General features: G+C 44.8%; 1 protein-coding gene across 6 annotated transcripts in view; it reads left to right on the forward strand.

Moving 5' to 3' along the window:
• Positions 1–25591, forward strand: part of FOXJ2 (forkhead box J2) — a 27242-nt gene extending 1651 nt beyond the window's left edge. The window contains exons 1-11 of one of the 6 annotated variants that reach the window (XM_026046943.1): positions 977–1010; positions 15047–15399; positions 15909–15983; positions 17787–17855; positions 18219–18359; positions 18807–19005; positions 20881–21207; positions 21649–21750; positions 22244–22444; positions 23214–23312; positions 23901–25591. In XM_026046943.1, the coding sequence (XP_025902728.1) occupies positions 15067–15399; positions 15909–15983; positions 17787–17855; positions 18219–18359; positions 18807–19005; positions 20881–21207; positions 21649–21750; positions 22244–22444; positions 23214–23312; positions 23901–23989 (1635 nt within the window). In that variant the 5' untranslated portion in view covers positions 977–1010; positions 15047–15066 and the 3' untranslated portion in view covers positions 23990–25591. Of the gene's footprint in view, positions 1–976; positions 1011–1301; positions 1378–2822; positions 2874–14887; positions 14908–15046; positions 15400–15908; positions 15984–17786; positions 17856–18218; positions 18360–18806; positions 19006–20880; positions 21208–21648; positions 21751–22243; positions 22445–23213; positions 23313–23900 lie in introns of those variants that run through there. The other 5 variants (XM_026046944.1, XM_026046947.1, XM_026046945.1 and 2 more) reach the window with 5 other exon arrangements.
• Positions 25592–25804: the final 213 nt, after the last annotated feature.

Below are 25804 nucleotides of genomic sequence, written 5' to 3' on the forward strand. Positions count from 1 at the left end.
ATATATATATATATGGGACAATTAAATTCCTGTCCAAGTGAGTGTTATGGCAGTGACATAGTGACTTCCTGAGAAATCGAGTCCATGGGAGACTTGACTCAAGTCAAGCCAAAGCAGATGCCTTTAGCAGAAGCATCATCCCTAAGGATATCTCACTTGAGATATGCCTGTTTCTGTTCTCCAGTGAGACAGCACGGAGGATATCCGGGATTAAAGGATCCTTGGCCAGGACAGGTACYTTTTGGAATTCAGTAGGGAGCACAGGAATTAGTAGGGAATCCCAGAAGAAGAAACTCCTTGGTGTCATTTGGCAGTAAGATAATACAAAAGAATCCAGGTCCCTCCCAAGGTGATTCCCCATTTTTGCAGATTTTTGACAGCTAGTGATAACATAGAGAAGGGTTTTTTCTTTTTTCTTTCTTTTTTTTTTTTTTTTTTTGGCTTTGTCTCAAAGGAAGGCTGAACCAAGAGGTCCTGAAGTGTATATTCATGGGGTACTGCTGGAATAGATACCTGTTGCCCTCTAATTGTGCAATCAGGCTGTTTTGAGTACAGGCATGTTATCTGGGCAAGGTAAGAGATAACTGAGTCATTTTGGCCTTTGTACACTCAAGGGGGTAACTGACTTTGCGTGTTCTCCAGGTTAATTTACCTTCCTCGGCCCCTTCTTCACTGTAATGACTTGACATTTTTCAAGTGCTTTTGGCTCTGGTGGATGCCAAGGCGCTTTACAGAATGTATATGCCAGCCTTAGAAAATTCTGTTCTCCCACAATGACTGTCTTTGCACGTTTGAAATGTTTTATCCATGATTATTATGATAAAGAGCAATATCTGTATTTTCTGCCTGAGCTTTCAGCGTTCATGGCAGACCTGCAAGGCTGAAAGTCATGCTTTGTAATTGCTGTTTATTTGTTAATTACTGGCAGGGTGTTCAGTGCTGACTCAAGCACTCAAAATTAAGGCAGTCTCTGCTCTGAAGATCCTGTCGTCTATAAGACAGCCCTACAGGTAAACGCAAGGAGGGGAATCGTTTTTACAGGGCCTGGCTCGTCAGCGTGATGATGATGATGTTGGTATTTAAATCAAAGGCTCAAATGCACCTTCCTCTGAGATGGAATACTGCAGCTCTTCTGCACCAGTTATTTAATATAAAAGTATTCATAAGAGAGTGAGGAAAATTTCATCCATCTTCATAAAGGCGCAAAGTACTTTATAGGTGTGTTTGACTGAAAGTGCTATGTCTTTAAAAGTTTTTATGTCAGTACTGTTAAACCTGAATGCCTAAAATTGGATTTCTACATCCAAATTTAGGTACCTGAATAAATAGCCGAATTCTCCTAAGTATKCAAGAACTTTGATGGGACTTCAATAGAAGGTACAAAGCCATAAGCATTTGGATATGTGATACTTAATTGTATGTGTATGGATTGGTAATTTTAAACATGTGTTTTTAAAGCTGAAGCTGTCTGATCCTTTCCTATGTGCCCTCCATTCCCAGTGAAGTTTGAGAACTGTGAGCAGGGCTCTTCTCAGGTCAAGCTCATTAAATAAAAATTCTTATTAAATAAAATTAAATGCGGAGGTCTAGAGACTTATGGGAAAATGATTATTAAAGGATCAGGAGGCTATATTAATGCTATTATTAATATTTAATAATGTTATATTAATGTCTTAAGTATGTGTTCTGTAAATTCCTGGGGTTTTATCCTGAAATCTGTTTCTGCAGACAGTGTCTAGGTCAAAATAAGGAGTCAGACAATTTAGAATGAAGTAGAATAGTCTGTTCAGGGAGTGTGAATGTCACGGCGCAGCCCTAGATGTGCTTGCTAGTCCTGAAATGCTTATTTCTTTCCGCAAAATGCGGTATCCTGGTATCTCTGGAGAAGAGACCCCAGCCTTGTGTGCTCCGTGGAGTTATTTTCCTTACCCGTGAGATGCAGGTGTCCACTTGTGCTTGATCTCGTCATCCTTGCTCCCCTAAACTTCAGCTGGCCTTCACGTAGTGAGAGATCCAGCCTCCGTCAGAATTTAGGGTTTTGTCCCTTTCCTTCAGCAGTTCAAGTGATAATAGTTAAAGGCAGCTATGTTATGGTACCATCTTAGCCCCTCACTGTTACCTTAGCCCTCAAGAGCAGACCTAAGATGAGTCTTACGTTACACTGCTGTCAGGCAGGAATTACTTTTGGTCATTAGCAATCGAAAGCTGTTTTCAGACTTGTTGTTCCATCTCCTGCTCCAAACTTTGGATGGAATTGCGACTGGTGACTTTCGGGCAGAACCCTGTGTTTTGCAGGATGCTCTGTGCAAAATTTGTGTCTGTCCTGTGCTCTGGCATTGAAACTTTAGTTAAGGAATGTTGTCTCTAGTCTTCTGTGGCTCTGAAAATATGAGTAGTGCCCAGATTAGTGGGCAGCCTAAAATGGTGTCTCCAAAACGTGTGAACTCTCCACTTGTGTTAACTCTGAAGCCTAAAGAAATCTAAACCTCTGCTTTGCTGATTATTGTACGTCCGTATTTTAACAGAACATCCAGATGATGTGTTCATTCCCCCAAAGCTGCTTGTTTCTGTAGCAGCTGATATTGCTACTTTCTATTTCTTCTGCAGTTAATGTTTCCTCCATCCTTCGGAAGGATATAAGGTGAATGTAAAAATCCATGGCGTCCTTCCACCGTCCCCGTGCCTTTGAAGGCAGCCTGTGTGAATGTGTTACTGAGAGAGAGCCAGCCCCCAGCTCCTCATTTTTACACTTAATTGCAAAATTTTCATGCTAGGTTTGAAATAAAGCGCATGCAAAATACCGAGAGGTCTCGGAATTCAGACCTTCGTGGCAGAGTGTGGAGCCAGCGCACGCCGCCAGCACGAGCCCCCAGGTAGGCAGAGGACCCGAGGTTGCAGCGATGTGGCCGGTCCCTGACCCCTGTCAGCCCCTTTCCCAACCTCATCTCTGGCTTCCCAACGTTGTGTCACCCTCAGGTTTTGCTCCTGCACCTTTAAGGCTCAGCTGTTTCCAGCCTGCCTACGTCTTTACTCTCATTTCCTCCTACACCCCTGCGCTCCTCCCAAGGCTCTCACTGCTGCCCTTTGCATCTCATTTTCCTTTGGCATTCCGGCCTCGTGTCCTATAAAGCCTAAAACGCTCGTTTTACCCTCGCAAGGCAAGCAGTCCCCATCTCCTGCCCAGGTTTGTTTTGTGTCAGGGATCTTTCCTTGTGGCATTTCACAGGCCTCCTTGTTATTACCACACCTGCATTTTGACCTCTCTTTTGGCTTTCATTAAATTATTTTCTTGCAGAGAAGAGAGGTTTGTTTGTTTGTTTTGTTTGAGATTGTGTCAAGAACCCGTTCTTTTATAAAACCGTATAATAAATACAATTTTGCTCCTCTGAAAAACATCTGGTTCTTCTAGGCTAGTAATGGCACTAGCACTTTGTCTCCATAATCTGTCTGACTCATTCTCCTACTCTTCCTTTTTCTGCTGTCCTTTTCCCTTCCTTGGGAGTAACCAGATTTTAGTTGTGAATTAGAGTGAAAAGCTCCTGTGTTGCATTCTCTAGTTCCTTCTAGCACTTTAGGAATTTGCTTTGAAGTGAGGTGATCAGAGTGTGCAAGGCCCAATATCCCTATCCCATCCCTTCTACACTAGTCAGTTTACCTAATGTGAAATCAAGCTAGATGGAATAACTACAGAGTGTTAGAGGGTGTTTCAGGGACAGGTGGGAGATGAGGATTTTGTATCTCCATGTTTTTTTCTTCTTTTTTTTTTTTAATTAAAAATTGAACTGCAAATGTTCTTTGCCTTGTGGTAGACTCTGTGGTAGTAATAGTAGAAATATCATGTAATTAGTGTTAAAAGTTGAAATCTGAAAAATTGAAAAAGAATTGAAACTTCCTGTGATTGTGAAGTAGGGGAGCAAAGTTTCTAAATTCTCAGTTTCTCCCCAAAAAGTGTTAAGTAAAAATTAAAAAAAAAAAAAAAAACCAACTGTAACTTGCAAAGAAAACAAACTGTTAAGCTTATTTGCTTTGAAATTTAAGACTAGCTCAACAAAGTAGATACACTTTCAGTGTGAAGAACTGGTTTTGGATTTGGGAGATGTAGAGCTTGTGCCTCGTTTGCTGACCTTGGATTACGTGTGTGGTTTCCCATTTACACGTCAATAAAAGGATGGATCCTTTATAAGTGTTTCAAAGCCTGAGGATGGACAACGGTCCGTAAGGGCTGAGCGCTACAGCTGATGCTCTTCATGTTGTTGATTGCCTTGGTTGGAACGTGGGATTGCGCTCTATCTCTCAAGGCCAACTTTTGTGGCATTACATGAGTGAAAACACGAGGCTCCAATTCATTTTTTCTTTAAAGAAACATCTCAAAACTGCAGAACTGAAAGGTGAGGGCTCCTGTACCGGGTCTGTAGCCTAGAAGTGTTTTTTAAGTTGAATTAAGGGTAGATATTCTGACTCCTTTGAATCTTTTCCTGCTAAGATCTCTTATGACCTTTTCTTGGCCAGGCCTCGGGATCTCTGTTCCATCTTCATCCTTCTTGGCTTCCCTGCTGTTTTTGACACTTGATCATGCACAGTCTTGAAATCTTGTCCTCTCCTGACTTTTATGCCTGTATTTTCCAGGGTTCCCTCATACTGTTCTATGTTTCACTCATTCAGTAGCGTCTTCATTAGCTTTTCTTCGTTTTATTTTTTCCACAAGTTGGGCGCGCAGCCCTATCCCTGCAGTGTTCCCTGCTTTTCTTCAGCACTGTCTTCATGCCAGTCATCATAGATCACACGTTTCAGCTCACTTTCTTAACACTTTCATCTTCAGTGATTTGCCACCACTTAAATGAATCCTTGAGACCAAAATGGAGCTCTCTAAATCCCTTTTTTTTTTTTAGGATTTCCTTTTGTTTCCCGCTTCCCCCTGTTGCAAGCCTCCTGTAGCTGGGCCTGCAACGTGGGTATCCTCTGAATCCCATGGTAGCTGCATTGCAGATGCCGGAGAGAGCCTCATCCTCCAGTTTCATGGCCTTAGTCTTTGCTTCCTTCCCAGGCCCTTAGGACCCCCTCGTGCTCTCTCATCTCCCATCCCCGTGCGCTTTGGCTGGGCTCTGTATGTGTTGCCCTTCTGCAGCTTTGGTAAAAATGCCATGGCCAGTCTGTCTTCCAGCATGTTTTCTCAACGTGTTTCCTTCTCCTCCCTTGCACTCGTGTCCGTTTGCTGTCACCTGCCAAATGGTGGTCCAGCCCCACGTAAGGGCTTTCTCCCTTATGTGTGTTTGCCTTTTGCTGCGCTGCCCTCTGCTCTGCTACAGGACGTGTAGCACTGTTCTCTTCAGCTTCTTCCCTAAGCATCCCTTCTCCCACAGCTGACTCCTACCTTGATACCCGTGGGAGAAATGCCAGCCAACAGAGACCAGACATACTGGAGAGTACTTGATTTTCTGTTTGAAAATTATGCAAAAGGACTGAATTATATTCACAGATAGTTGGCTTATTATGTTTGTTCTCTCCATCCTAACACTTTTTTTTTTTGTGAAGGAGAATGATTACGAAAAGAAAGGTGATCGTAAGCAAAGACCCAAGCCCAAGAGAACTAGGATGGAAAGAAGTATGGGTTGGGGGAGACAGGGTGGCCTTTAAGTATCTCTGAGGGACTGAAGAGGAGGTTTGCCTTGAGAATGATACTCCAAGTGGAGCCCTTTTACAGTAGGATGCAGAATGCTAAGCGGCTATACTAGCATTTTAAGACAGAAAGACCTAGTGATGTGTGTCTCTTGCTAGAGAGATTCAGAGTTGTGGTGCTAACTTGCAAACTTTGTGTCAATCTTCACAACAAGTTTTGGGCCTGGCTGGGAGCTGTCAGGTGTTTTGTCTTCTGGAAGACATTTCAGTCACTTCAATATGAAATAACAAGAGCAAAAGGAAAAGCAAAAAAAAAAAAATTAATTTGAAAGTGGTTGGTACCAAATTTATGAGCTTTATACAGTATTAATTCTTATGATCAGTGACAACCTTCAGTTTCAGATGCACTTTGCTTCCAAGCTCGCATTTAACAAGCTATTCCCCCGTGCTTTGGTAACCTTAAAACAAGGAGCATCTGCTGTATCTCCATTCAGACCACCTGGTATACAATTAATTCACACCTGACACCAATTTTTTTCTTATTCTTCATAAATCCAATATGCATTTCTTCCTCCTGCTCACTCTCCATTGCCATAAATGGGGCAAAATGGGTTGTGGCTTGTTTCAGCAACTGTTGCAGAGCTCAGATTGACTAATCGCCCTTTCAGTGATTCAGCCTTTGGCGAACAGGTTCCGACCACTTGAAGTCACGTTTTCATTTTCACTAGGCTGGGCTGACATTTATTTAGGGAGCCCTCTTAGGTTTAAACTTCATAGTACTGCTATTATTAAACTGCAAGGTTAACAGTGATCTTTCACTGACATCCTGTTTTTTTTTTTTATGGAAATAGAATGTAATTTTCATTTGTAAGTGCATAATGCATTCTTCTGACATGAGTTTCTGGAGCTGTCTCTGCAGTGATGTGGAGATCTTCCGAGCAAGATGGTTTGCATGCTGATCTACTTCTGATGTTGTCGCTAATCTCAGAGCCAATCTGGGTAACATATCAATGTTTTCATATCCTGTACAGCAGGTTTGCCGCTGGATGTGATTCTGATAGACAGCTAAAATTGAAATCTTTCTCTTCAACCTGCTTGCTTCCAGAAGCATTAGGGGAAATACCGTATTGCAGATAACAGCTTCTCTCCCATAGACTTTCTGGTTTTCTTTTTTCCTATCTGTATGCCTAGAAAATGTACTCCAAAACCAGTAGTCAATAAATTTCTTAAGTTCTTAATAATAATTGCTCTGCTAATATTCTTGAAACAAATGCCAAATATTTCTCTTGTCTGTCTTGGCATATGTTTAGAATCACAGCTCCTCCTTCCAGAGGTAAAATATTGCCTAGTGACACTGAAGGAGGAGAGGTGCTTTAAGGGAGAGTTCTGCTCTGGGAGTGTATTTTCATTGAGTTTCTTCAAAAGCCTTTTTTTTTGGTTCAAATCTCTTTTATTTTTTGGAAGGTGAAGAGCTGTAATGGGACATTGGGTTTTTTAGTAGAATAAGTCTTTCATTGTAGTTTTATTACAAATAATCCTATCTCAAAAATATTTTAGGCAGACTGGTATTCTCAATATCATCTGCTGCTGCACTTGACGGGCCTTTTAAGTCTTCCCCACTCTCACCTACACAGTGACATAAATAAGCACATTGATTATTCCTTACTTTGAACTCATATTGCAGAGTGTCTGAGGGATCCCTTCAACAATTGTCTATTGTCTAGTGTTTCTCTGCATTTCTATTGCATGTGTATTTAGCAGACAACAAAGAAATCTTGGATTAGTTAGTTTTATTATTAAAATCTGGACAAGGCACTAGCAATAGCATTTTATGCCTGTAAAAGATGCTTCGTTCACATGAGAATGTTTTAGGCTTTGGCTCTGATATCATGATATCAGATATGTCTGAAGCAGGTCAAACTGTACCCTTTGCCAGTCTACTAAGTAAATTCCATGGTTTTGGATTTGGATACTGATGTACTTTCAACATGGGATTCTTAGTGACCTGAAAGTCCCCATAATCATCGTGCTTTATTAGTACCAGGATTACCTCCGCAGTCAATACAGTTGAGCCAGTTGGCTCAAAATATGAAACTGTTCCCTGCTCATGTAGTGTCTTTACTCACCTCAGAAAATGTAGGAGATTGAAAGGTCAATGTTGATCCTATTTAAAATGAGCTGTTATTCTTATGTAATTAGTAATTATATTAAAAACAAATCTTCCTTTTTAATACCTCCTCCCTCCCCATTGTTTTAGGAACCTTATATTACTGAGATAATATTTGCTTGTTCAAGAAGATCATATCTTTATAAGAACATAATTAAAATGAAAAGCAACAAGTTCAAGATTTATGTTGAGCTATACAGTCTAAACATTTTCGTCTTTGTTTTTCTCAGCACTGTCTTACTGGTTTATAGCTTTTGGCTGATTTCCTGGTCAGGGTTCCACAGTTTCTTTACCACCTGTATTAATTTGCACGGAATAGCATACAGCATTCCAAGCCATTCCGTCTTGCACAGAGAGCCATGTCAAGGAGAGTTATAAAAGCCACCTGTGGTGCCATGGCTGGGCACAGACTTTGTGACCAACTCCATCATATTCATGGAGTTGATGCCGTGCTGTGTGCTCTCAAGGGATAGTAACTTTTGGTGAATCCTTCTCTTTTGACATTTGTGACAAGCACAAACTGTGTGCCACCTCTTACCACATCACCAAACCTTTAATTTATTGGAAATAAGGCAAACGTGGTTCGAAGGAATGATGATTTTTGTGATGATTTTTCCTTTTCTCTCATTTCATGTGGTATTGCAGACAGAAGTGTGTATTCAAACTGCAGTGCTTTTCTTTCAGTGTGTTTACATACCACTCCTTCCACATTAAGTTTCGTTTTAGGAACGTGACCAGTAGCTTCTCTCTCCCATCTGGATTTGTTTCCAGAACCATCAAAAATATCCTAAAGGCTTCTCTTTGATAGTTACCAAAATGATGGACAACAATTTTTAGAGTGGTCAAGTACCCAGACATTGGTTGTCCTTCTTTCCAGCTTTTTACATGAACCAAAAATCTTTTTGTGAGGAAGTTTGCTTAGAGAAGATAAAATTTTAAGTGTTTTGTTCCTCCTTCTTCATCCGTATCTCCTTATTTTTGAGGGAAAACATGCATGTTGAAATGGCAGGTTTCTCCTCCTGACAGAGTTACTGGCATAGGAATGCATGTTTCTTGTATTTGTACTTGACATATGTGCTTCAAAACTAGATTTTTTTCCATCAATGTAGAAGCTGTTCGTTTTTCTATATTATTTTTCTTGCTTGCTTTTTGAGGAAGCTTCCTCACATTACCTTCCTGATGACCTTCCTTGGAAAGGGGACAGTTAAATGGCTCCCTTGTAGAGAAATTTTTTAATTATTTTTGCAATCCCCCCAGAAACAAGGCATATCACTTCAGCTATGTTAAGTGAACGTTGTCAGTTAGATCCCTTGATCTGTATTTCAGGCACCCACATAGAAATGACCTTATTTTTTTTTTATATGTTCTCTACATTAATGTCTCACACTGACCAGCATGTTTTGAATATATTCCTGCTAAAAGTTTGTGCTGAGAAACCTGAATCTCCTTTCAGTGTTTGGCCAGTAGTTTTTTTACTGGATTAGAACTGCAGCAGGAATTAAAACAACAGTGAAAGAATTGCATCTTCTATAGGCTGAGCACAGCACCGTTTCGTTCGCTCTTTCACTGTCCCGCTTCAGTTGCAGCCACTACTGCTCAGTCAGCCTTGGGGTTCTGCCTTAGAGAATATTCAGGTCATGTTTATTAACTGCGTTCGCAGTGATTCTTAGAGCTCTGTTCCCCGCGCTTCATACATTCTTTTTTCCAGTCCTGATGCATTAAAGTAGTAGTGATGTTGGTAGGATCAGACTGTCTGGGTGCAAGTATTTGCAAAAAGGCAGGGCAGGCAGGGTACGAGTTTCCTCAGTCCAGCAGCGGGTACAGGAGGCACAGGGAGTCTGTTAGCAAGATACCTGGGTTGCATTTTCAGTGTAAAGTTCAATTTGATGATGCCAAATATCCTTAGGAAGGAAGAAGCTTCCCTGGAGAGCTATAATGAGGTGTCCCTAAGTAAGTACTTTAAAAATATATTCAGTGCTAAGGTTTTCTTCAGTGGTTAGTGCATTTTTCCTTCTTAATCAGGTTCTCAAGTGTAGATTTGGAGCAGTTGTTGGCTGTCATCTTTACATATCTCTGACCTATTTTGATTTGGAATTGCGCTGGGATCTGGTTAGTGCTTGAGAAATGAAGAACCTACTGTGTTTTCATCTCATGATGATGATGATGACTGGCTTCCTTAGCCTTGTTTTTCATGTGTACAAAGGTAAACCGTGTCAGTTTATGTGTTTGGTTGACTTGAAATTGGGAGGTTATGAATAGTGGTGTTGAGTTTTTTTTACTTCTTAGCAATCAATTCTAACTTACTAATGTGATATGATTTTATTTTTTAAACATCCTCAGTTTGAGTTCAGTTCAATAGCTAACATGTCTGTTAGTTACTTGTTTTTTTTTGTGTGTGAGTTTGAGTAGGGTCGTAAGAGAGGAGTTTGAAAGAACGTTTGTCAGACGGTGACCTGGGAGGTGGAAACTGGGAGAATTACGAACTGCTGTGTTGTTCTATCATTAATTAGTATCAATCTGATGTGGTACTTGAATGAGAGACAAATCGGCTGAATGTGATGGGCAACACAAAGTGCTGTAACTGTAATTTTTTAATATCAGATGTTAAGTCAAATAAGTTAGTAGCAAATTAATTAAAATATTAATTTTGGACTGACTGGGTTGCTGGAATTACTGACTTACCTGAGGGTTCAACTATGCCAGATTATTGTAGATCCCATATTGTCTCTGTCGGTATCATAATCAAGTGAAAATTTGGACAGTAATCATATTCTACCAATTTGAAGTTTTCTGTGGGATTACCGTTGGATCTCGGAGTATTATCTTTCTGTTTTAAATTTCTTTTTTGACTTGTAGAAAGTGAACTGCTAGGTGAGGCAGAGCACAGATGCAGCGCTTTGTGCAGCAGTGCCTGACTGCTCTTAGAAGTTTTGAGGACCTCGTAAAGGAGTTGCAGGAAGAAGCCAATGGGCTGCAGAGCATCCATGAAGATGAGCAGGAGGTAGATAAGGTTTTCTCGGACACTGTGCAGCTCCAGGAGTCCCAGCTGCCCACAGCAGGGCAGTGAGGGGCTCTATCCTGTGTCAAACAGTCCATCTTGACACTGTAGGAGAAGGCTGGAAAATGGTCCCCTCTCTCATAGGTGGAGAAAAGGTCTTACCCTCCTGAAGACTTGCAGTTGAGGAGCAGTTGTGGTGCTCTCCAGGCTGAGGAGCAGCTGGGCATGGCTCCAAGGGAAGCAGCAGGGCCAGCAGACACGGTGCCATGCAGGAACACCCAGCAGAAGTGGCGAGGGATCCTTGTGGGTGACTCCCTGTGCAGGGGATGGGGCTGCCTGTCTGCCTGCTTGGCCTTTGGGTAGGCCTCTTACCTCCTGCTGCTGTTCCACGAGGGCAGGAATGGTACCAAGGCCAATTGGAAACCATCAAACAGGGTTTCAGAGCTCTGGGGGTCAAGGGTCTGTGACCCAAGTAATTTTCTTCTCAGTCTTGTCAGGAAATGTAATGGAAGAGCTCATCATGGATATCATCTTTAAGCACATAGGACAAGAACATAATCAGAAGCTATCAGCATAGATTCAACATGGGGAAAATGTGCTTAACCAACCTTGTAGCCTTCTGTGATGGAAAGTTGCCTGGGTAGATGAGAGGAGAGCAGGGAACATTGTCAACTTGACTTCAAAGGCCTTGACTGTCCTCAAGAACATCCTCATAGGCAAAGTACAGGCTAGGTGAGAAGATAGTAGGGTGGATTGAAAGCTGGCTGAGCAGCAGAACTCAGTGTGTTGCGATCAGTGCTACCAAGCCTAGTGGATGGCCTGTGGCTAGAGCATCCCTCAGGGGTTAGTACTGGGTCCAGTCTTGTTCAGCTTATTCACCAGTGACATGGGTGAGGGGGTGGAGGGCACCCTCATCACGTTTGCTGATGCTGCAAAGCTGAGAGGAGTGACTGATGTCCCAAGGGGCTGTGCTGCCATTCAGAGGGACCTGGACAGGCTGGAGAGTTGGGCAGAGAGGAACCTCATGAGGTTCAATAAGGACAAGTGCAGGGTCCTGCACGTGGGCAGGAATAACCCCACGCACAGGACTGATTAGGGGTTGACCTGCTGGAGAGCAGCTCCACGGAGAGAGGGACCTGGGAGTCCTGGTTGACACCAAGTTAGCCATGAGGCAGCAGTGCCCTCGTGGCCAAGGAGGCCAATGGGATCCTGGCTGCATCAGGAGGATGTTGCCAGCAAGTGAATGGAGGGGATCCTGCCCCTCTGCTCAGCTCTGGTGAGGCCGTACCTGGAGTGTTGGGGGCAGTTCTGGGCTCCCCAGGACAAGAGGGATGTGGAGCTTCTAGAGGGGGTCCAGCAGAGAGCGACAAAGATGATTAAGGGACTGGAGCATCTTATATGAGAAGGGCCTGAGAGCCTAAAGAAGAGGAGACTAAGACGGGATCTTATCCATGTGTACCAATACCTTCGGAAAGAGTGACAAGAGGATGGAGCTGGATTCCTTTTAGTGATGGGCAGCGTTAGGACAAGAAGCAACGGACACAAACTGAAACACAGGGAAGTTCTGCCTGAATTTGAGGGAAAACTTTTTGGCTGTGAAGATAGCAGCATTGGAACAGGCTGCCCAGGGAGGCTGTGGAGTCTCCTTCTCTGGAGATCTCCCAAACCCACCTGGATGCCGCCCTGTGCCCCGTGCTCTGGGTGTCCCTGCTGGAGCAGGGGGTTGGACTGGATGATCTCTAGAGGTGCCTTCCAACCTCAACCATTCTGGGACTCTGTGATGTCTATTCTTAAAGAGGTGCTGCGTTTATTGAAAAGTAGTTATTTCAATGCTAGGTGATAGTGCATATATATAAATAGTTTTTGTTATTATTATTACTTAAGATCTGGGTTTTGTTTTTTCTTGTCAAAGAAATTTATAAACCAGGGAGTGAAAGCATTTGGATTTTTAGTGGCCATAATGTGGCCCGTCTCCCTAACCTTGCCCACGTCTGAGGAAAGTGAAGATCTTGGCCTCGTATAGTGGGCATCAACCTCACTCTTTACGTTTTACTGTAGAGCCCATCATCCCAAATGGTCTGATGACACAAATGTGAGGAAATTGGAGCACTCGCTCAAACCTGCAGTATAGCTTGATTGGGCTTCTGGCATTTTGGTTCTGAAACGTTATCTGACACCTTTTTCTTTTTTAACTTTTAACTTTCTTAATTTAATTTTCTTGATGGCAGCTGGGCAACTTGCATTTATTTCGTTCTGCCTTTCCTTTGTATTGCTAGCCCAGCTGACGTTTTGTGAGGGTTTAATATGCATATGATAAGCAGCTGCAATTTGTTCACTGATTTCACTGTGGCCATTTAAAGTTTATGTGAGGCATGCACAGAACTAAGCATCCAGCTGGTGTTTGCTGGTGTCCCATCCTTTCTCCCAGGTGGCCTGAGCCCGGTTCCTCGGCGAGGGCTGCTCCTGTAACACTGTCACGAGAAAGCAGCCGTGGTTGGAGTTCCACAGACACCCCAGCAGTTGTTGTCTTTCCCAGTTGCACAGAAATACCTCATTGCTTTACTGTTGGGTAATTCAGGAAGGAACAGGGCTGCCGCCTCTCTTTAAGAAGATTGGATGAATTTAGCCCCGAAGAGGTGTATTCGGTAAGCGATAGCCCGGAAAGGGCAGGCGTTGGGAAGCGTTTTGCAGCCCTCGCCACAGCTGGATGCAGAGCAAGCCGTCGTGGCTGTCGTAGGTGACAGCGCGGCAGATGAGGTGGCAGATGAGCTGGTAGCAGTCGGGCCTTTCCTTTCCCTTGTTCCACGCGCAGAAGAAGGTGCCACCGGCTGCAGCTCCCGGTGCATCCGTGCGTGCACCCGGATGCAAGCGAGAGGTGCATCCCGAGGTGCTTCCCAAGGTGCCCTCTGAGCCCTGGCTGCCGGAGCCGCTGCCGGCAGTGCCTCGGTGCCGGGCTCTGCTGCCGAGGCTGCCTCTGCGCCTCCCGGGAGGCGGGGGGTTGTCCCGTAAAGCGAGGAATGGAGTGTAGGGCAGTGCACGTTGTGGCTGCGGGAGCCTCGTCCCCGAAATCCCAGCTTGGAGGGATCGCTGTGGCTGGTAGGCTGTGGCAGCTGCTAGGAGGAGCAGTGGTGATCTTTGATGGCCTCATTCCTTGAAAAGGCAGCCCACGGGTTCGTGTGTTATATACGTGACTATACAAGCTCATACCACTAAATGTTTTTGTCATATAAAGTATTTTTTGTGTGTGTAGAAAGCCCTAGGCGTTAATGTTAGTCATGCTGGGCAGGTGAGCTTTATTTATTTATTTATTTATTTATTGAGAGGAAATATCATCTTATCTTGTAACTAAAAAAAAAAGGGGGGGGGCAGGGGGAGGGAAGTCCAAGATACTGATTCTTTCCTCCTTGTAGAAAACTCGCTATGTGACTTTGGACAAATCAGTTTTTCTTGTCTTGGATTTAGGAGAAATATTTATCTATTTTATTGTGATTTAAGCGAGATTTAATTCAGTAAGATGATGTGTTTATTTAGGAAGGATGTGTGATGGGAGGTAAAACTGTAACCATTGTGAGCAGAATGTAGTCTAGTCCACCTCAACATGGTAGGTATAATTTTCTATATATAGAGTGTTGTACTTGATCTTGATGTTTCCAAATGAGATATGTAATACTAGCTCTAAGAAATGGATTAATTAGAATGTCACATGACACAGCAAGAGAGACCAGGCCTCAGAAATTGGCCCAAAAGGGGCCCAGTTCCAGCCCTAAATATTATAGATGGTCTAATTAAGTTGTGGTTTGGATATGGCACGAGGAATGTTGCCTTTTAGTTGTGACTCTCCTCTTTAACAGACAAGGTAAATTTACAAGATGTTGGTGAAAGCACTTGAGGTTATGTGGCCTAAGTAGTAAAGGAGTCAATGAAGTACAGCTGCTGAAAAGGCTCCTCCTCCTTTGAACAGATCTCTTTTGTATCGTAATTCTTTAGCTGAATAGAGTTGGGATGGTCTGGGTAAGACTGGGCCAGCAAAGTGACCGTCACCTCTGTCCTAGCCGTTACGCGCAAGGATGGTCCTCAGGGACATGGTCACAGGCCTTGTGGATGACTGCGTCTGGCTGTGGATAAGGTAAATAGAGTAGCGTGAGCTCTGAACAGGCGTTTGCTGTTAGGAGGAGAGGCAGAGGAGTAACACAGATCTTCCTGCTTTCAGATCTCGACGTGTTTATGCCTTTGGAGCATAAACATTTGTTCCTCTCTCTTTCCAGATATCCCAGCTTCCGTCGTCATGGCCTCCGACCTTGAGAGCAGCCTCACTTCCATAGACTGGCTCCCCCAGCTTACTCTAAGGGCTACCATTGAAAAACTAGGGGGGTCCTCCCAGGCAGGACCCCCTGGGGCTGCCCGAAAGTGCCCCCCAGGCTCCCCGACAGATCCCAACGCCACCTTGAGTAAAGACGAGGCTGCAGTGCACCAAGATGGGAAACCGCGTTACAGCTACGCCACCCTGATCACATATGCCATCAACTCATCACCTGCCAAGAAGATGACACTCAGCGAGATCTACCGCTGGATCTGTGACAACTTTCCGTACTATAAAAATGCCGGGATTGGTTGGAAGGTGAGGCCTTCATAGCTAAAGGGTCCTCTCTGTTTAAAAGACTTTATTTTCTTCTATGCAAAATGCACTCACTGAGCAAAAGAGACAGATGTGAACCCAAGTTGACTCCTTGAAGGAAATGCAGAGCCAGAAGTCTCATTTTCTCGGAGCATTTTTATTATGTATGTGGTGGCTCCTTAAGAAGGATCCTGAAAAAAGTGACTACCAAGAGCTGCATCACACTGATACTCTTTTCTTTGCCTCCTCTGTAGGAGTCTAGGTAGTTCAACCCATGATATTCAGCTTAACCCATCCTTTTTCTTTCTTCAGCTTCTTTTCTGCTCTATTTTGGGACATATGTAGTAAGCTTTGGTTTACTGAGTGTGTACCATCCTTCTCTCTCTCTTTTTTTTCTTTTTTTTCTTTTTTTTTTTTTTTTTTTAACTCTTCCCTGCTCCCAGTCCTAGGCACATGCAGAATTCCCTAGATTTTCACTGTAATGCTCGCGTGTTCTTTCCCTCTCCCCTCAGAACTCCATTCGCCACAACCTGTCGCTGAATAAATGCTTTCGGAAAGTGCCTCGGCCGAGGGATGATCCTGGGAAGGTAAGCAATCCGCATGCTCCTGGGCAAGCAATTTAAAACTGCACCGAATAAGCCAGGGCTGCCCTTTCTAACCCATGGTTGGAATTTGAAACCTAAAGTGTAGGCAAAAAATGGAAGCACTCGTAAGATTTACTGCTCTGCTTGGCTACAGAAGCGGTTGCTTAAAGGGAACTTGTAAAGGGGCCCGAATGGCTTTAGCAGTTTGCTTAATATGTACTTTGTGATGGACTTTGAGGATACTAGAGGAAGAAAAAAATAGGGTTGGATGTACTTGGTTAGTTTTCTTTCTTTTTCTTGGTTTTTATGTGTAGAATGCAGGCCTTGTTGAACCTGCTTTATTATGACAGCTTGGAGGCTGCTGGCGAACGGCATGGTTGTGATATCATGGGTTTCATAGAAACAAGATCCTGAGAAGTGAGAACAGAACTACCACCCATTGAGATTGCACACCATTTAGTGTTGAAAAAATATCACCATCACGTAATTCAAACATGTAAAAATGAATTGGAAGGAAAAACTCTTAAGAATTTAGCAATTGGTTCTTTCAGGAAGGGCTAGCAAAACTCCCTATATATCTAGCCTGTTAAGGGGGATTGCTGGCAAGACTAGACCTCATCTGCAGATGTTGCTACTGTAAAAATGCAAACAGAAGGAAATTATAGGGATGTGAAGCTATGTATGTATGTATGTTTGGACAGAAATCTTATCTTCTGCTATCAGAAAGGGCCACTGGCCCAGACGTTTTCTTTTTAGGTTAACTTTAAAGGATTGAGTGCTCAGTTGGCATTTAGAAATTGAAGTTGTACAATTGAATTGAAGATCTCTGAAGATCACTGCCCAAAATCAGCATTGGTTATATGGCTTATTCCAGGAAATATTCAGTGTACATGTTTGCAGGCACTCATTCACGTCTTGGGCTTGGCTTATAATAAAACCCTGTCCTGTGCTTGTCGTGATTATTCAGATATCAGCTGGAAACTGAAATGAACTAAGTCACGTCCTAGAGTTATCTTTATCATAAGTCAGAAAATAACAAAGCGACATAATTATAGACTAAATTAGGCTGAAAGGGACCTTTCGAGGTTGACCCAACTCACATTCAACACAAAGTCACTTAGATCAGGTTGATGAGGTCTTTGTCAAGTCAAGTTTGAATATCTCCAAGGATGGCGATTCCACACTGTCTCTGGGTGCTTGTTCTAGTACTGCACCTCCATCACTTAAAAGACTTTTTTTTTCTTTTTCAGTTAAGTCCCTTCAGCCTTTTCTTGTCCTGACTGAACAAACTTGGCATTCTTAGAACCGCCCGCACGTTATGTGTTTTAGTCTCCTGGCTCTCATGGTGGCTGTTGTGTGTCAATGTCTTGGGCACACAACTCAACGGAGAGTCTCACAAGCATTCAAGAGAGGGGTCCTTGTAGCTCTCTTATGTCCAGTCTAAACGTTTTGTTGGCCGTTGTTAATCAATAATGTGCTGTGAGAAAGGGACTGGAGGGGGTATGATGGCCCAAAGGAGTTGATCTACCTTGGATTAAAACCTGCTTTGTGCTTAGTCTCTGCATGAGAGAGGCATGGAGCCCTTTACCTCCCACCAGCAGCTTTGTATCTCGTTACTCACTTTGATGCAGTGCAGGAGGGGAACCTCTTTCCAGCACCCAAGTCTCAGTTGTCTGATGTCGTGGAGGGAGATCTTAGGGGTCTTGATGTTTACTTGGTGCTATGCCCCTAGGGTCGGTAACAGCCTGTTGCAGGAGACTCTCCAGTTTAGTAATACAGTCACTCACCAATATATCTTCTTTCCAGGGTTCATATTGGACCATAGATACCTGTCCAGATATATCTCGCAAGAGGCGGCATCCTCCAGATGATGATGTAAGTGTCGTCCTTTTCTGAGAGCGTGGAGCAGCAGGGCCTCTGCTCTGCTTTTTCCTTAAAATAATAATAATAATGATAATAAGCTGTGATCCCATTTGGGTAGCAGGGCATACAAATGGGTGGACAAAGGTTAGGACTGAGTGAACTTACTTGAACGTCCTGCTGTCTTGGCTGCGGTTGCCATTCAGTAGCAATTTAATCCTGTCTAAAACCCTTTATCATAGCTCTTCAGTAAGTAGGGCCCTGTTCTCTTTTCTATACTATGAACTTCAACTATAGAGGAGTTGGCTTCCCAACTGTAGTTTCAGTTCTCCATCTGTTTTTGATTTCCTCTCCTTTTCCCTTTTTTTTTTTCCACAGATACCACAAGACTCCCCAGAGCAAGAGGCAAGTAAGAGCCCTCGAGGGGCTGTTCCAGTCAGCACAGAAACTTCTCTGCCCTCTGAGGCCACCCCTCAGTTATCACTCCAGAGCACCACCCCCATTGCCAACTACAGTCAGGTGAGAAGCAGGGGAAAAGATACAAACCTTGAGAAGCAAGGAAGGGTGAGAGGGAAGGAGCACAGAAATGGAAGAGTGGTGAGAAGAGAGGGAATATGGCGGACAGTGGTATAGAGTGAAAAAGGAAACAGAAGGGAAAAGTCCAAGTTGCATGGCCAGAGAGAAAATAAGGAAGAAGTGACATATAAGAAAGGGAGAGATGAGGATAAGGGTGAAGACATAATGGCATTAGATTCCCAAAGTGTAAGTTGGAGATGATGCAGAAGGATGATGGTATTTGACTTTCCTCGCTGAAAATGGCTTCTGGGAAGATGTGGTGGGAGGTGAACCCAATGTTACGTGATACCACTGAACATTTTGCCTACATCCCACCTCAGGACTCCTGTCTTAAGTTACAAAATCTGGTACAAACGAGATGGGTCGTGTCAACCCCGTGTGGTCCTTTAGCAGGGAGCAGGACCTGTTGATGTAGCCTCTACAGTAGCTGGTGGGCAGGGCCGGGAAGGGGCCGATGTGCCACCGCCGCTCTACAGTGCCAACCATGACTTCAAGTTCTCCTACTCCGAGATCAACTTCCAGGATCTTAGCTGGTCCTTCCGAAACCTCTACAAATCCATGCTGGAGAAATCATCTTCCTCTCAGCACGGTGAGTAACCACATGTATCGTGCAGGTGTAGCCTTGTCCACTGACATGTACTTGGTGTCTTTCAGATCTTCCCTCTTGTAGGTTCCTGTGCAAACAGACTTTCTTTGCTTGGCATGCTGTAATTAGTTCTGCCAGGTGCAGATAAGAAATTTGCATGTTCTTTATCTCTGTCCCTAGTTCTATCAGAATAAAATGGGTAATGAATTTAAAATACCTTGTGTTGATACTAAAGCAAGAATGGCAAAAGCTGAGAGGAGTGAAAAGCTTGGCTGAGAAATAGTCGTAATCTGGCGTCAGAGCTGTCAGGCTAGAAGCCATAGGAGGGAGAACGTAATTGCATGCAAGGCAATGTTGTTTCCTCAAAAGGAGAGTGGAAAGCCATTGTTCCCAGGATGTGTTAGAACTAGGATTGGATGAGGCCTTGGAGAAGGGAGCTTTGGGGATTGGAGAATAGGAACAACCCACAATTCCATTCATAGATCAGATTTCTCTGATAGAAGAGGCAGCCGCCAGAGGGCAGAGTCACTCCAGGAACAAGGTGGGATGCCCACAAAAACTAGCTCATGAAAATACCACATGACTGTTCCCACCTTTCAACATTCTTGTAAATATTAGTCTTTTGTAAAAAGGAGTATATTATGAGTTGAGCCAGCTCTGAGCCATCATACAGCACAGGCAGAGTTTGCTGCTATAGGAGCAGCCTCCTAAATTTCAGTGAAATTATATATAATGTGTGTGTGTGTGTGTGTGTATACATGTGTACATATACATATATATACATGTACGCACATGTATATATTATATGTACACACACACAGACGCACATATATATTTTTCTACTTGCGTCATGCTGACATTTGAAGTTTTTAGTAGGATTCTGTTATGCAGCTGTTACAGAACAAGAAAGCTACACAAATCCAAAAGAGAACCTTTACTCTGTGTGTGTCTTTGAGTGTAAAAGCTAAACAGCAGTGTGTCTTCAAAGTGTTTGACTGCAGAGTGGTGTAGGAGAGCTTACAAAGCTTGAAGAAGCTGTGGTTGAACCATGAGAGGAGCTAACAATATTGACCCTTTAGCCCCATTGCAGTAGTAGTTCTGATTTTGTCTCCAGCTGAATACTGAGGCTTGCTTATGATCAAATAAGGATACTGAAAGTAAGGAATAGGTATCTCAACAGTGCTTTTCATTGTGATTTTTTTTCTGGAGGCTCTACAACATAAGGGAAAAATGAACGGGGGAAGCAGGCACAAGAAATAAGCTGTGGCCTTAATGTGGGGAGGGATGGAGAATGCCTGTTGCCCTTCCATGTAGAGAATGACTGAAATGGATGAGAGTGGCAAGAACACATGAAAGGAGTCAGGAGGAAATAAAATAAGGAGCCCTGCTACATTCTGTGTGCTGTGTGTACAAAAGCAATAGAACATGTGATTCCTGGTTAACTGTCAGAAAAAAAATGTGAGGGTTGCAGACCAGGTTGCTTGGAATATAGGAACTGAAGAGAGTTTTTCAAATGAGTGTTACCAACCTACCCATTATCTGTGTTTTGTTGTTTAATTTCACATTTGCTTACCAGTGAGTTCTAGGAGCCCAACATCCGTGTGAAATTTCAGGAAAGCAGGCTGGGGTTTGAACGTAGGACAAACCCAGGGAGATGTTTCTGTGCCTAACTCTGTACTAGAGGTTTAATCTTTTATTGTAGGGTCTCTGGCTTTGAACAGAGCTTGGAGCACCTGTGCACGTGTTAGTGATTTACAGCCTCTAGGGAACACCCCAAAAGCTTCCTAAATAGCAGGATGAGTGGTGTGAGTTGGATAATGCAAGCAGGGTTGTGATCCAGGCACCTGTTAAGGCTTCCTTCTTTCTTCCACCCTGCAGGTTTCTCTTCTCTCCTTGGAGACATGCAGCCCTCCAACCACAACTACTACATGTACCAGCAGCAGCAGCAGGGCCCTTCCTCGGTGGGCAGTGGCCCCCCACTGCACACCCCAACCCCAGAGGGCTGCCCACCCCAGGGAGGAAAGCAGCAGGGCGGTGAGGGCTACGGCCCTCCCCCAGTGATGTCCATGCACCCGCCCCCAATGCAGCATGGAGGCTACCACCAGCACCAGCAGCATCACCCGCACTCCCACCCACAGCAGCAGCCGCATCAGCACCAGCAGCAGCAGCAGCAGTCGCAGGCTTCAATCAACAGCGCTGGCTTTGGTGAGTCGCTGCTGGGGCTGAGAACAGAGGGGCAAAGAAAAGAGACAGGGAGAGGGGGAGAACAGGGAGAGCGAGAGAGACAGAGACCAGTGGGCACCCTCTCAGCAGAAATTCCACGAGACAGTTTCCCCTAAGCAGTGCCAGTATTTTGTGTACAAAAAAGGTCAAATTCAGTTCTGATGGATCGTAGGAAATTCACTTCTGTCTGAGGGAAAAGGAGAATACGTCTGCACACAGATTGGGATTCTGTTTAGGATGCAGGGTAAATTCTGGGGCTAAATGAAAAGAAGAGACATCATCCTCTGGTCTTGCAAGGGAAGGGAGATTTCCAGCTACTGTAGCAGGAGGCCCTTGGGGGAATAGAGAGCGATGGCTTTTTATTAAGAGATGGAGGGGAGAGGTGTTCTGTCTTGGAAAAACCTTGTCTGCATTTCATTCCAGCCTTTCCCCCTGATTGGTGCTCCAACATTGATTCCCTGAAAGAAAGCTTCAAGATGGTAAACCGGCTGAACTGGTCTAGCATTGAGCACTCCCAGTTCTCAGGTCAGTTTTGGGCTAGTGGCTACAAACAGTAGTCCAGCATTTGCAAGTGCTCAGATGTTTGGGTTTTTCTTTTCTTTTTTTTTTTTTTTTTTTTTTTTTTTTCAACTGTAACCTTGACAAGTCTGTGGGTTTCTCAGTGACACCCTCTTCTAAAATGAGATCTACTCCGTGGGTTCTGTTAAAAACAGACACTGTACAAAAGTAAAGACAGACACTTTGCAAGTCTGAGTGTGGGCATTAATTCATAAAAGTGTCACAGAAAGCTGATAAGAGAGTTTCCCTCCTGCTTCTTTCCCCCCAGCCTGAGTCAGTGAGACAGCACCCTGAAAAGGAAGCTCTACAGATGCTCTGTGACTGATCAGAAAGGAGGGTTTGCAGAGAGAAAGCAAGATTTAAGGGTGTGAGAGAGCAGCTACTTGCAGGGACCCTTTCAGAGTCAAGGGGAGAGACCGCTGTACGTGCTGGCTTTGACGCTGTCCCTTGTCTTCTGCAGAGCTCATGGAGAGTCTGCGCCAGGCTGAACGGAAGAACTGGACGTTGGATCAACACCACATTGCCAACCTCTGCGACTCCCTCAATCACTTCCTTACCCAGACTGGTCAGCTTCCTCACCTAATCGGCCCACAGCAGCCCCCCCGAATCTCTGATTCTTGTGCCCTTAACAGTGGCAAGCAGGAGCAGTCCATGAACCAAGGTAACGAGCGGGTAGAAAAGAAGTTGTTTAATTGAAGGCCCAATTTTGTGGATATCCCAGACAACTTCCCAGCTTGCCAGGCAGTGTAGCGTCGAGCAGCTCGGGGCCTGGCTGTTTGAGAGCCCTTCTTGTACCAGCTCAGCTTCAGCTGGCTGTAAAGAATTCGGGCTTTCCTGTGTTTGGGGCCTAGAGACAGCATCATCACATGGTACAAACCACTGTGTGGCACTATATCCTGGCAGAAATACCTTGGAGAAAGTATATGGAGAAAGCAGGTGGAGTTTGTTTTCTGTAGCTAAAAAGCAGAAAGGAATGACAAGCTAGGAAGGCTGCTCTTTCACATGGCAACAGTTCTGGCACCCATGTTGGAGGAGAGCTAACTGGACAAAGAGTAGGAGGTTGTAGGGTGACAGCAGCCCAGAGGTTATCATGCATCTTGGTCTTCATACAGCTCAGGTCATGTGTATTGCCTAGCACTGAACTGAGTTGTGATTTTGAGGCAACTTCTGGTGTTTCTGAATGATTTTTCTTTTTTTTTCCCCGTGGATAGAAAATCTCTTGCTGTTTGCCAGAGCAAGATCCTTGACCAAGCTGTGGCTTGCAGTAAGGATCCAATACATTTGGATCATTTTGGAGCAATACAGTTTGGAACATTTTCTCAGTATCCTGTGGGTCTGAGGGAGTTCCTCTGTGGCTGAGCTGCCACCCAGTTAGGGCCATGAGAGAGAACCAGAATACTAGCAGTTTTCTTTTTCCTTTCCTTTCCAAGTGAACTCCTATGGTCAGCCCCAGCCTCCCCATCTCTTCTCCGGGCCATCTCCTATGTACCAGATTTCCACCCAGGACTCTCCAGGATATAATCGCCCAGGTAAGAGGTGCCATTAAGACAACCTTCATTATACAAATGAAGAATGAAGAAGGGGGTTCCAAAACCTCTACGTGTTTCTCCTAAAGCACTTGCTAGTCAGATGGAGCACTGAGGGTGGAGAAGGAGCCTGGGCTGCAAGGGATCCTTCGTAAGGGTTGTGCTGTTACTCCCGCAGGATTTAGAATTACAGTGGCCTGATTTCTTTCACCTGACGTGCATGGTCTCCCAGCCCAGCCTCACCTTCGGTCAGTTGCTTGGAGATAACTTGATGTAGGGAGCCTCCTGGTGCTGGAGTGTTCTGTGCCCTTGCAGCAATCAGCTGGGAGGAACTAAGGGGCTGCAAATTAGCTCTGTAGGTGCCGCTGTGAAGTTCACAGCACTTCCTACCTGCAGGCTTTCGTACTTGCTGTCCAAGAGGGGGAAATCCTTTCCAATGATTTCATTGTTTGTTTGACTGTGAGGAGGAGCTCGTGGTGCTGGAATCCCTTTCATTTTCCTTTGCCTGGGAGCCAGCTCTGAAAAGCCATGACTTTTTCCTCTTCTAACTGTTCTGTTTCCTTCTCTTCCCTCATCACGTGCTCGGTTCAGGCCACCACCTGGTCCCTCGGCCTCCAGGCCCTCCTCCAGGCGCCAACGAGGAAATCCCTGACGATTTCGACTGGGACTTGATCACCTAGCAAGTCACAGACTTGAGAGCCCGTCCTTCGTGAAGGACACGGGAGGGAAGGGGGACGTGGGGCGAAGGGTGTCAGCACCGCTCCCCCTGCCTTTCCTGTATATAGATATATATTCTCTAACTCTGCCAGAGAAGCCACCGCAAGATGCTGCCGAAGATAATCCTTCCTTGCGTCCTGTTTATCTTCTTTTTCTTTTTGTTTATTATTATTATTATTGTTATTATTATTGTTATTATTACCAGTAATTGAGCACAGCCCTCCCGCTCCCTTGGTGGCCTTGGGTGCCGGCTCGGCCACTCCGTGCGCGTGGTGCCCGGCGCAGGGCCCAGCCGTGGCTCCTCGGTGCCGTGGAAAGACCTGGGAAGGCCAAAGCCTCGAGAGCGCCTTTCCCTGCCTCCGTCGTTTTGCGTTCAACAATCCCTCTTTCCCCTCGAGGTGGCCTCTGGAGCTGTCCCGTTGGCTGCCGGAGCAAGGGAGCCTGGTGGACCTTGGGAGCCTGTAATTATGTTGTTGCTTCTGTGTTGTAAAAGTCAGGGGATTAAAGGGACACTGGAGGGGGGTGTTCTTAGCTCTGTGAACTTTCTTGCACCAACAGGAGGGGGGGAAAAAGAGGAAAAAAAGGCAAGAAAAGAAATAGAGATTCCAAGTACAAAGAGAGGGCAGTCTCTGAGGTTGGGAGAGCTGAACTGAGCTGGGAATGCGGAGAAAAGAAAACCTATAGAAGAGAAGCCATTTCAGCAGAGATGGGTTTCAGGATGCGATGCCATTTATGAGAATGTAAAGCTTGGGAGGGAATCCTGGTGTGTTTCGTGCAGTTTCCAGGGAGGTGAAGCCTACAAGCCTGCCAGGTAAGAGAAGCTCCATAGGTGTCTCTGCACCAGCAGCTGGGGGAGGCCAGATGTGACTCATCAAATTCCTGTTCCCCAGAGCTTTTAGTTTGATCCCAAGCCCCCTCTTCAAAATAGGTGGTCAGACTCTCGTCTGCATATGCGAATCAGGAAGTTCTCCCACGCCATCAGTATTTGTGCAGTTGTTGTTTGCCCCTCTCCCTCTCTCCTTTCTTTGGAGACTGTCCTTGCCTGTGGATTTGAGAACGCCGGCAAGTCTTGCCCGTGTAGATACACATTGTCAGTTGTTGGCACCCGTTTGGTGAGTGGGCTGAAGGTGGAAAGAGGAAGCTGCTACTCAGGATGCAGGTGAATTAGGGAACTTGGGGTCAAGGAGCTGGAGCCTCCTGTTGAGTTAATGGGAGGCCCTCACGGGTGACACGGTTGTCAGAGTTGCACTAGGAGAGGGACGAAAGGAACTGAGCAGCAAAGGGGTAGAATACAAAGGGGAGGCTGGAGAGGCAGATCCTTGCAGTTCAACCGGGGAGGTAGTGGAAGAGATTTTAAGCCCTCAAGGATGGGTTCTTGTCAGCACTTGCAAAGCAGGAAGGTGGAAAAGGTGTTGGAGGCAGGCCTGAGTTTTGAGATGCTTCCTCCCTCAAGCTGTGTCCGCTGTTCCCCTTTTCCTAGTAGGGCTCTGCTCTGTCCAACCTCTTGTTTCCTCTCTGTGTTTTGTAGAACTTCCCCCTGCCCTTATTTCCTATTTACCAGGAGTGAGGGGAACCAGGATGGGAGTCGAACATCTTCAGGGGGCTTCTCACACCTGGGGCAGGGCAGGGAGTTCAGCATCGCTTGTTGAATTTGCCGTAGGGAAAAAACAATTGGATCTTTGTCAGGGAAGTGGACAGAGTCTCATTGGATTGGGCTGGGGGGAAGGGGGGCTCTTTTTCCTTTTTCTTTTTTCTTTTTTTTTTTTTTTTCCTTCTTC

The sequence above is a fragment of the Nothoprocta perdicaria genome, unplaced genomic scaffold (genome assembly GCF_003342845.1).
Source record: "Nothoprocta perdicaria isolate Ctin4 unplaced genomic scaffold, notPer1 scaffold_464, whole genome shotgun sequence".
Lineage (NCBI taxonomy): Eukaryota > Metazoa > Chordata > Aves > Tinamiformes > Tinamidae > Nothoprocta > Nothoprocta perdicaria.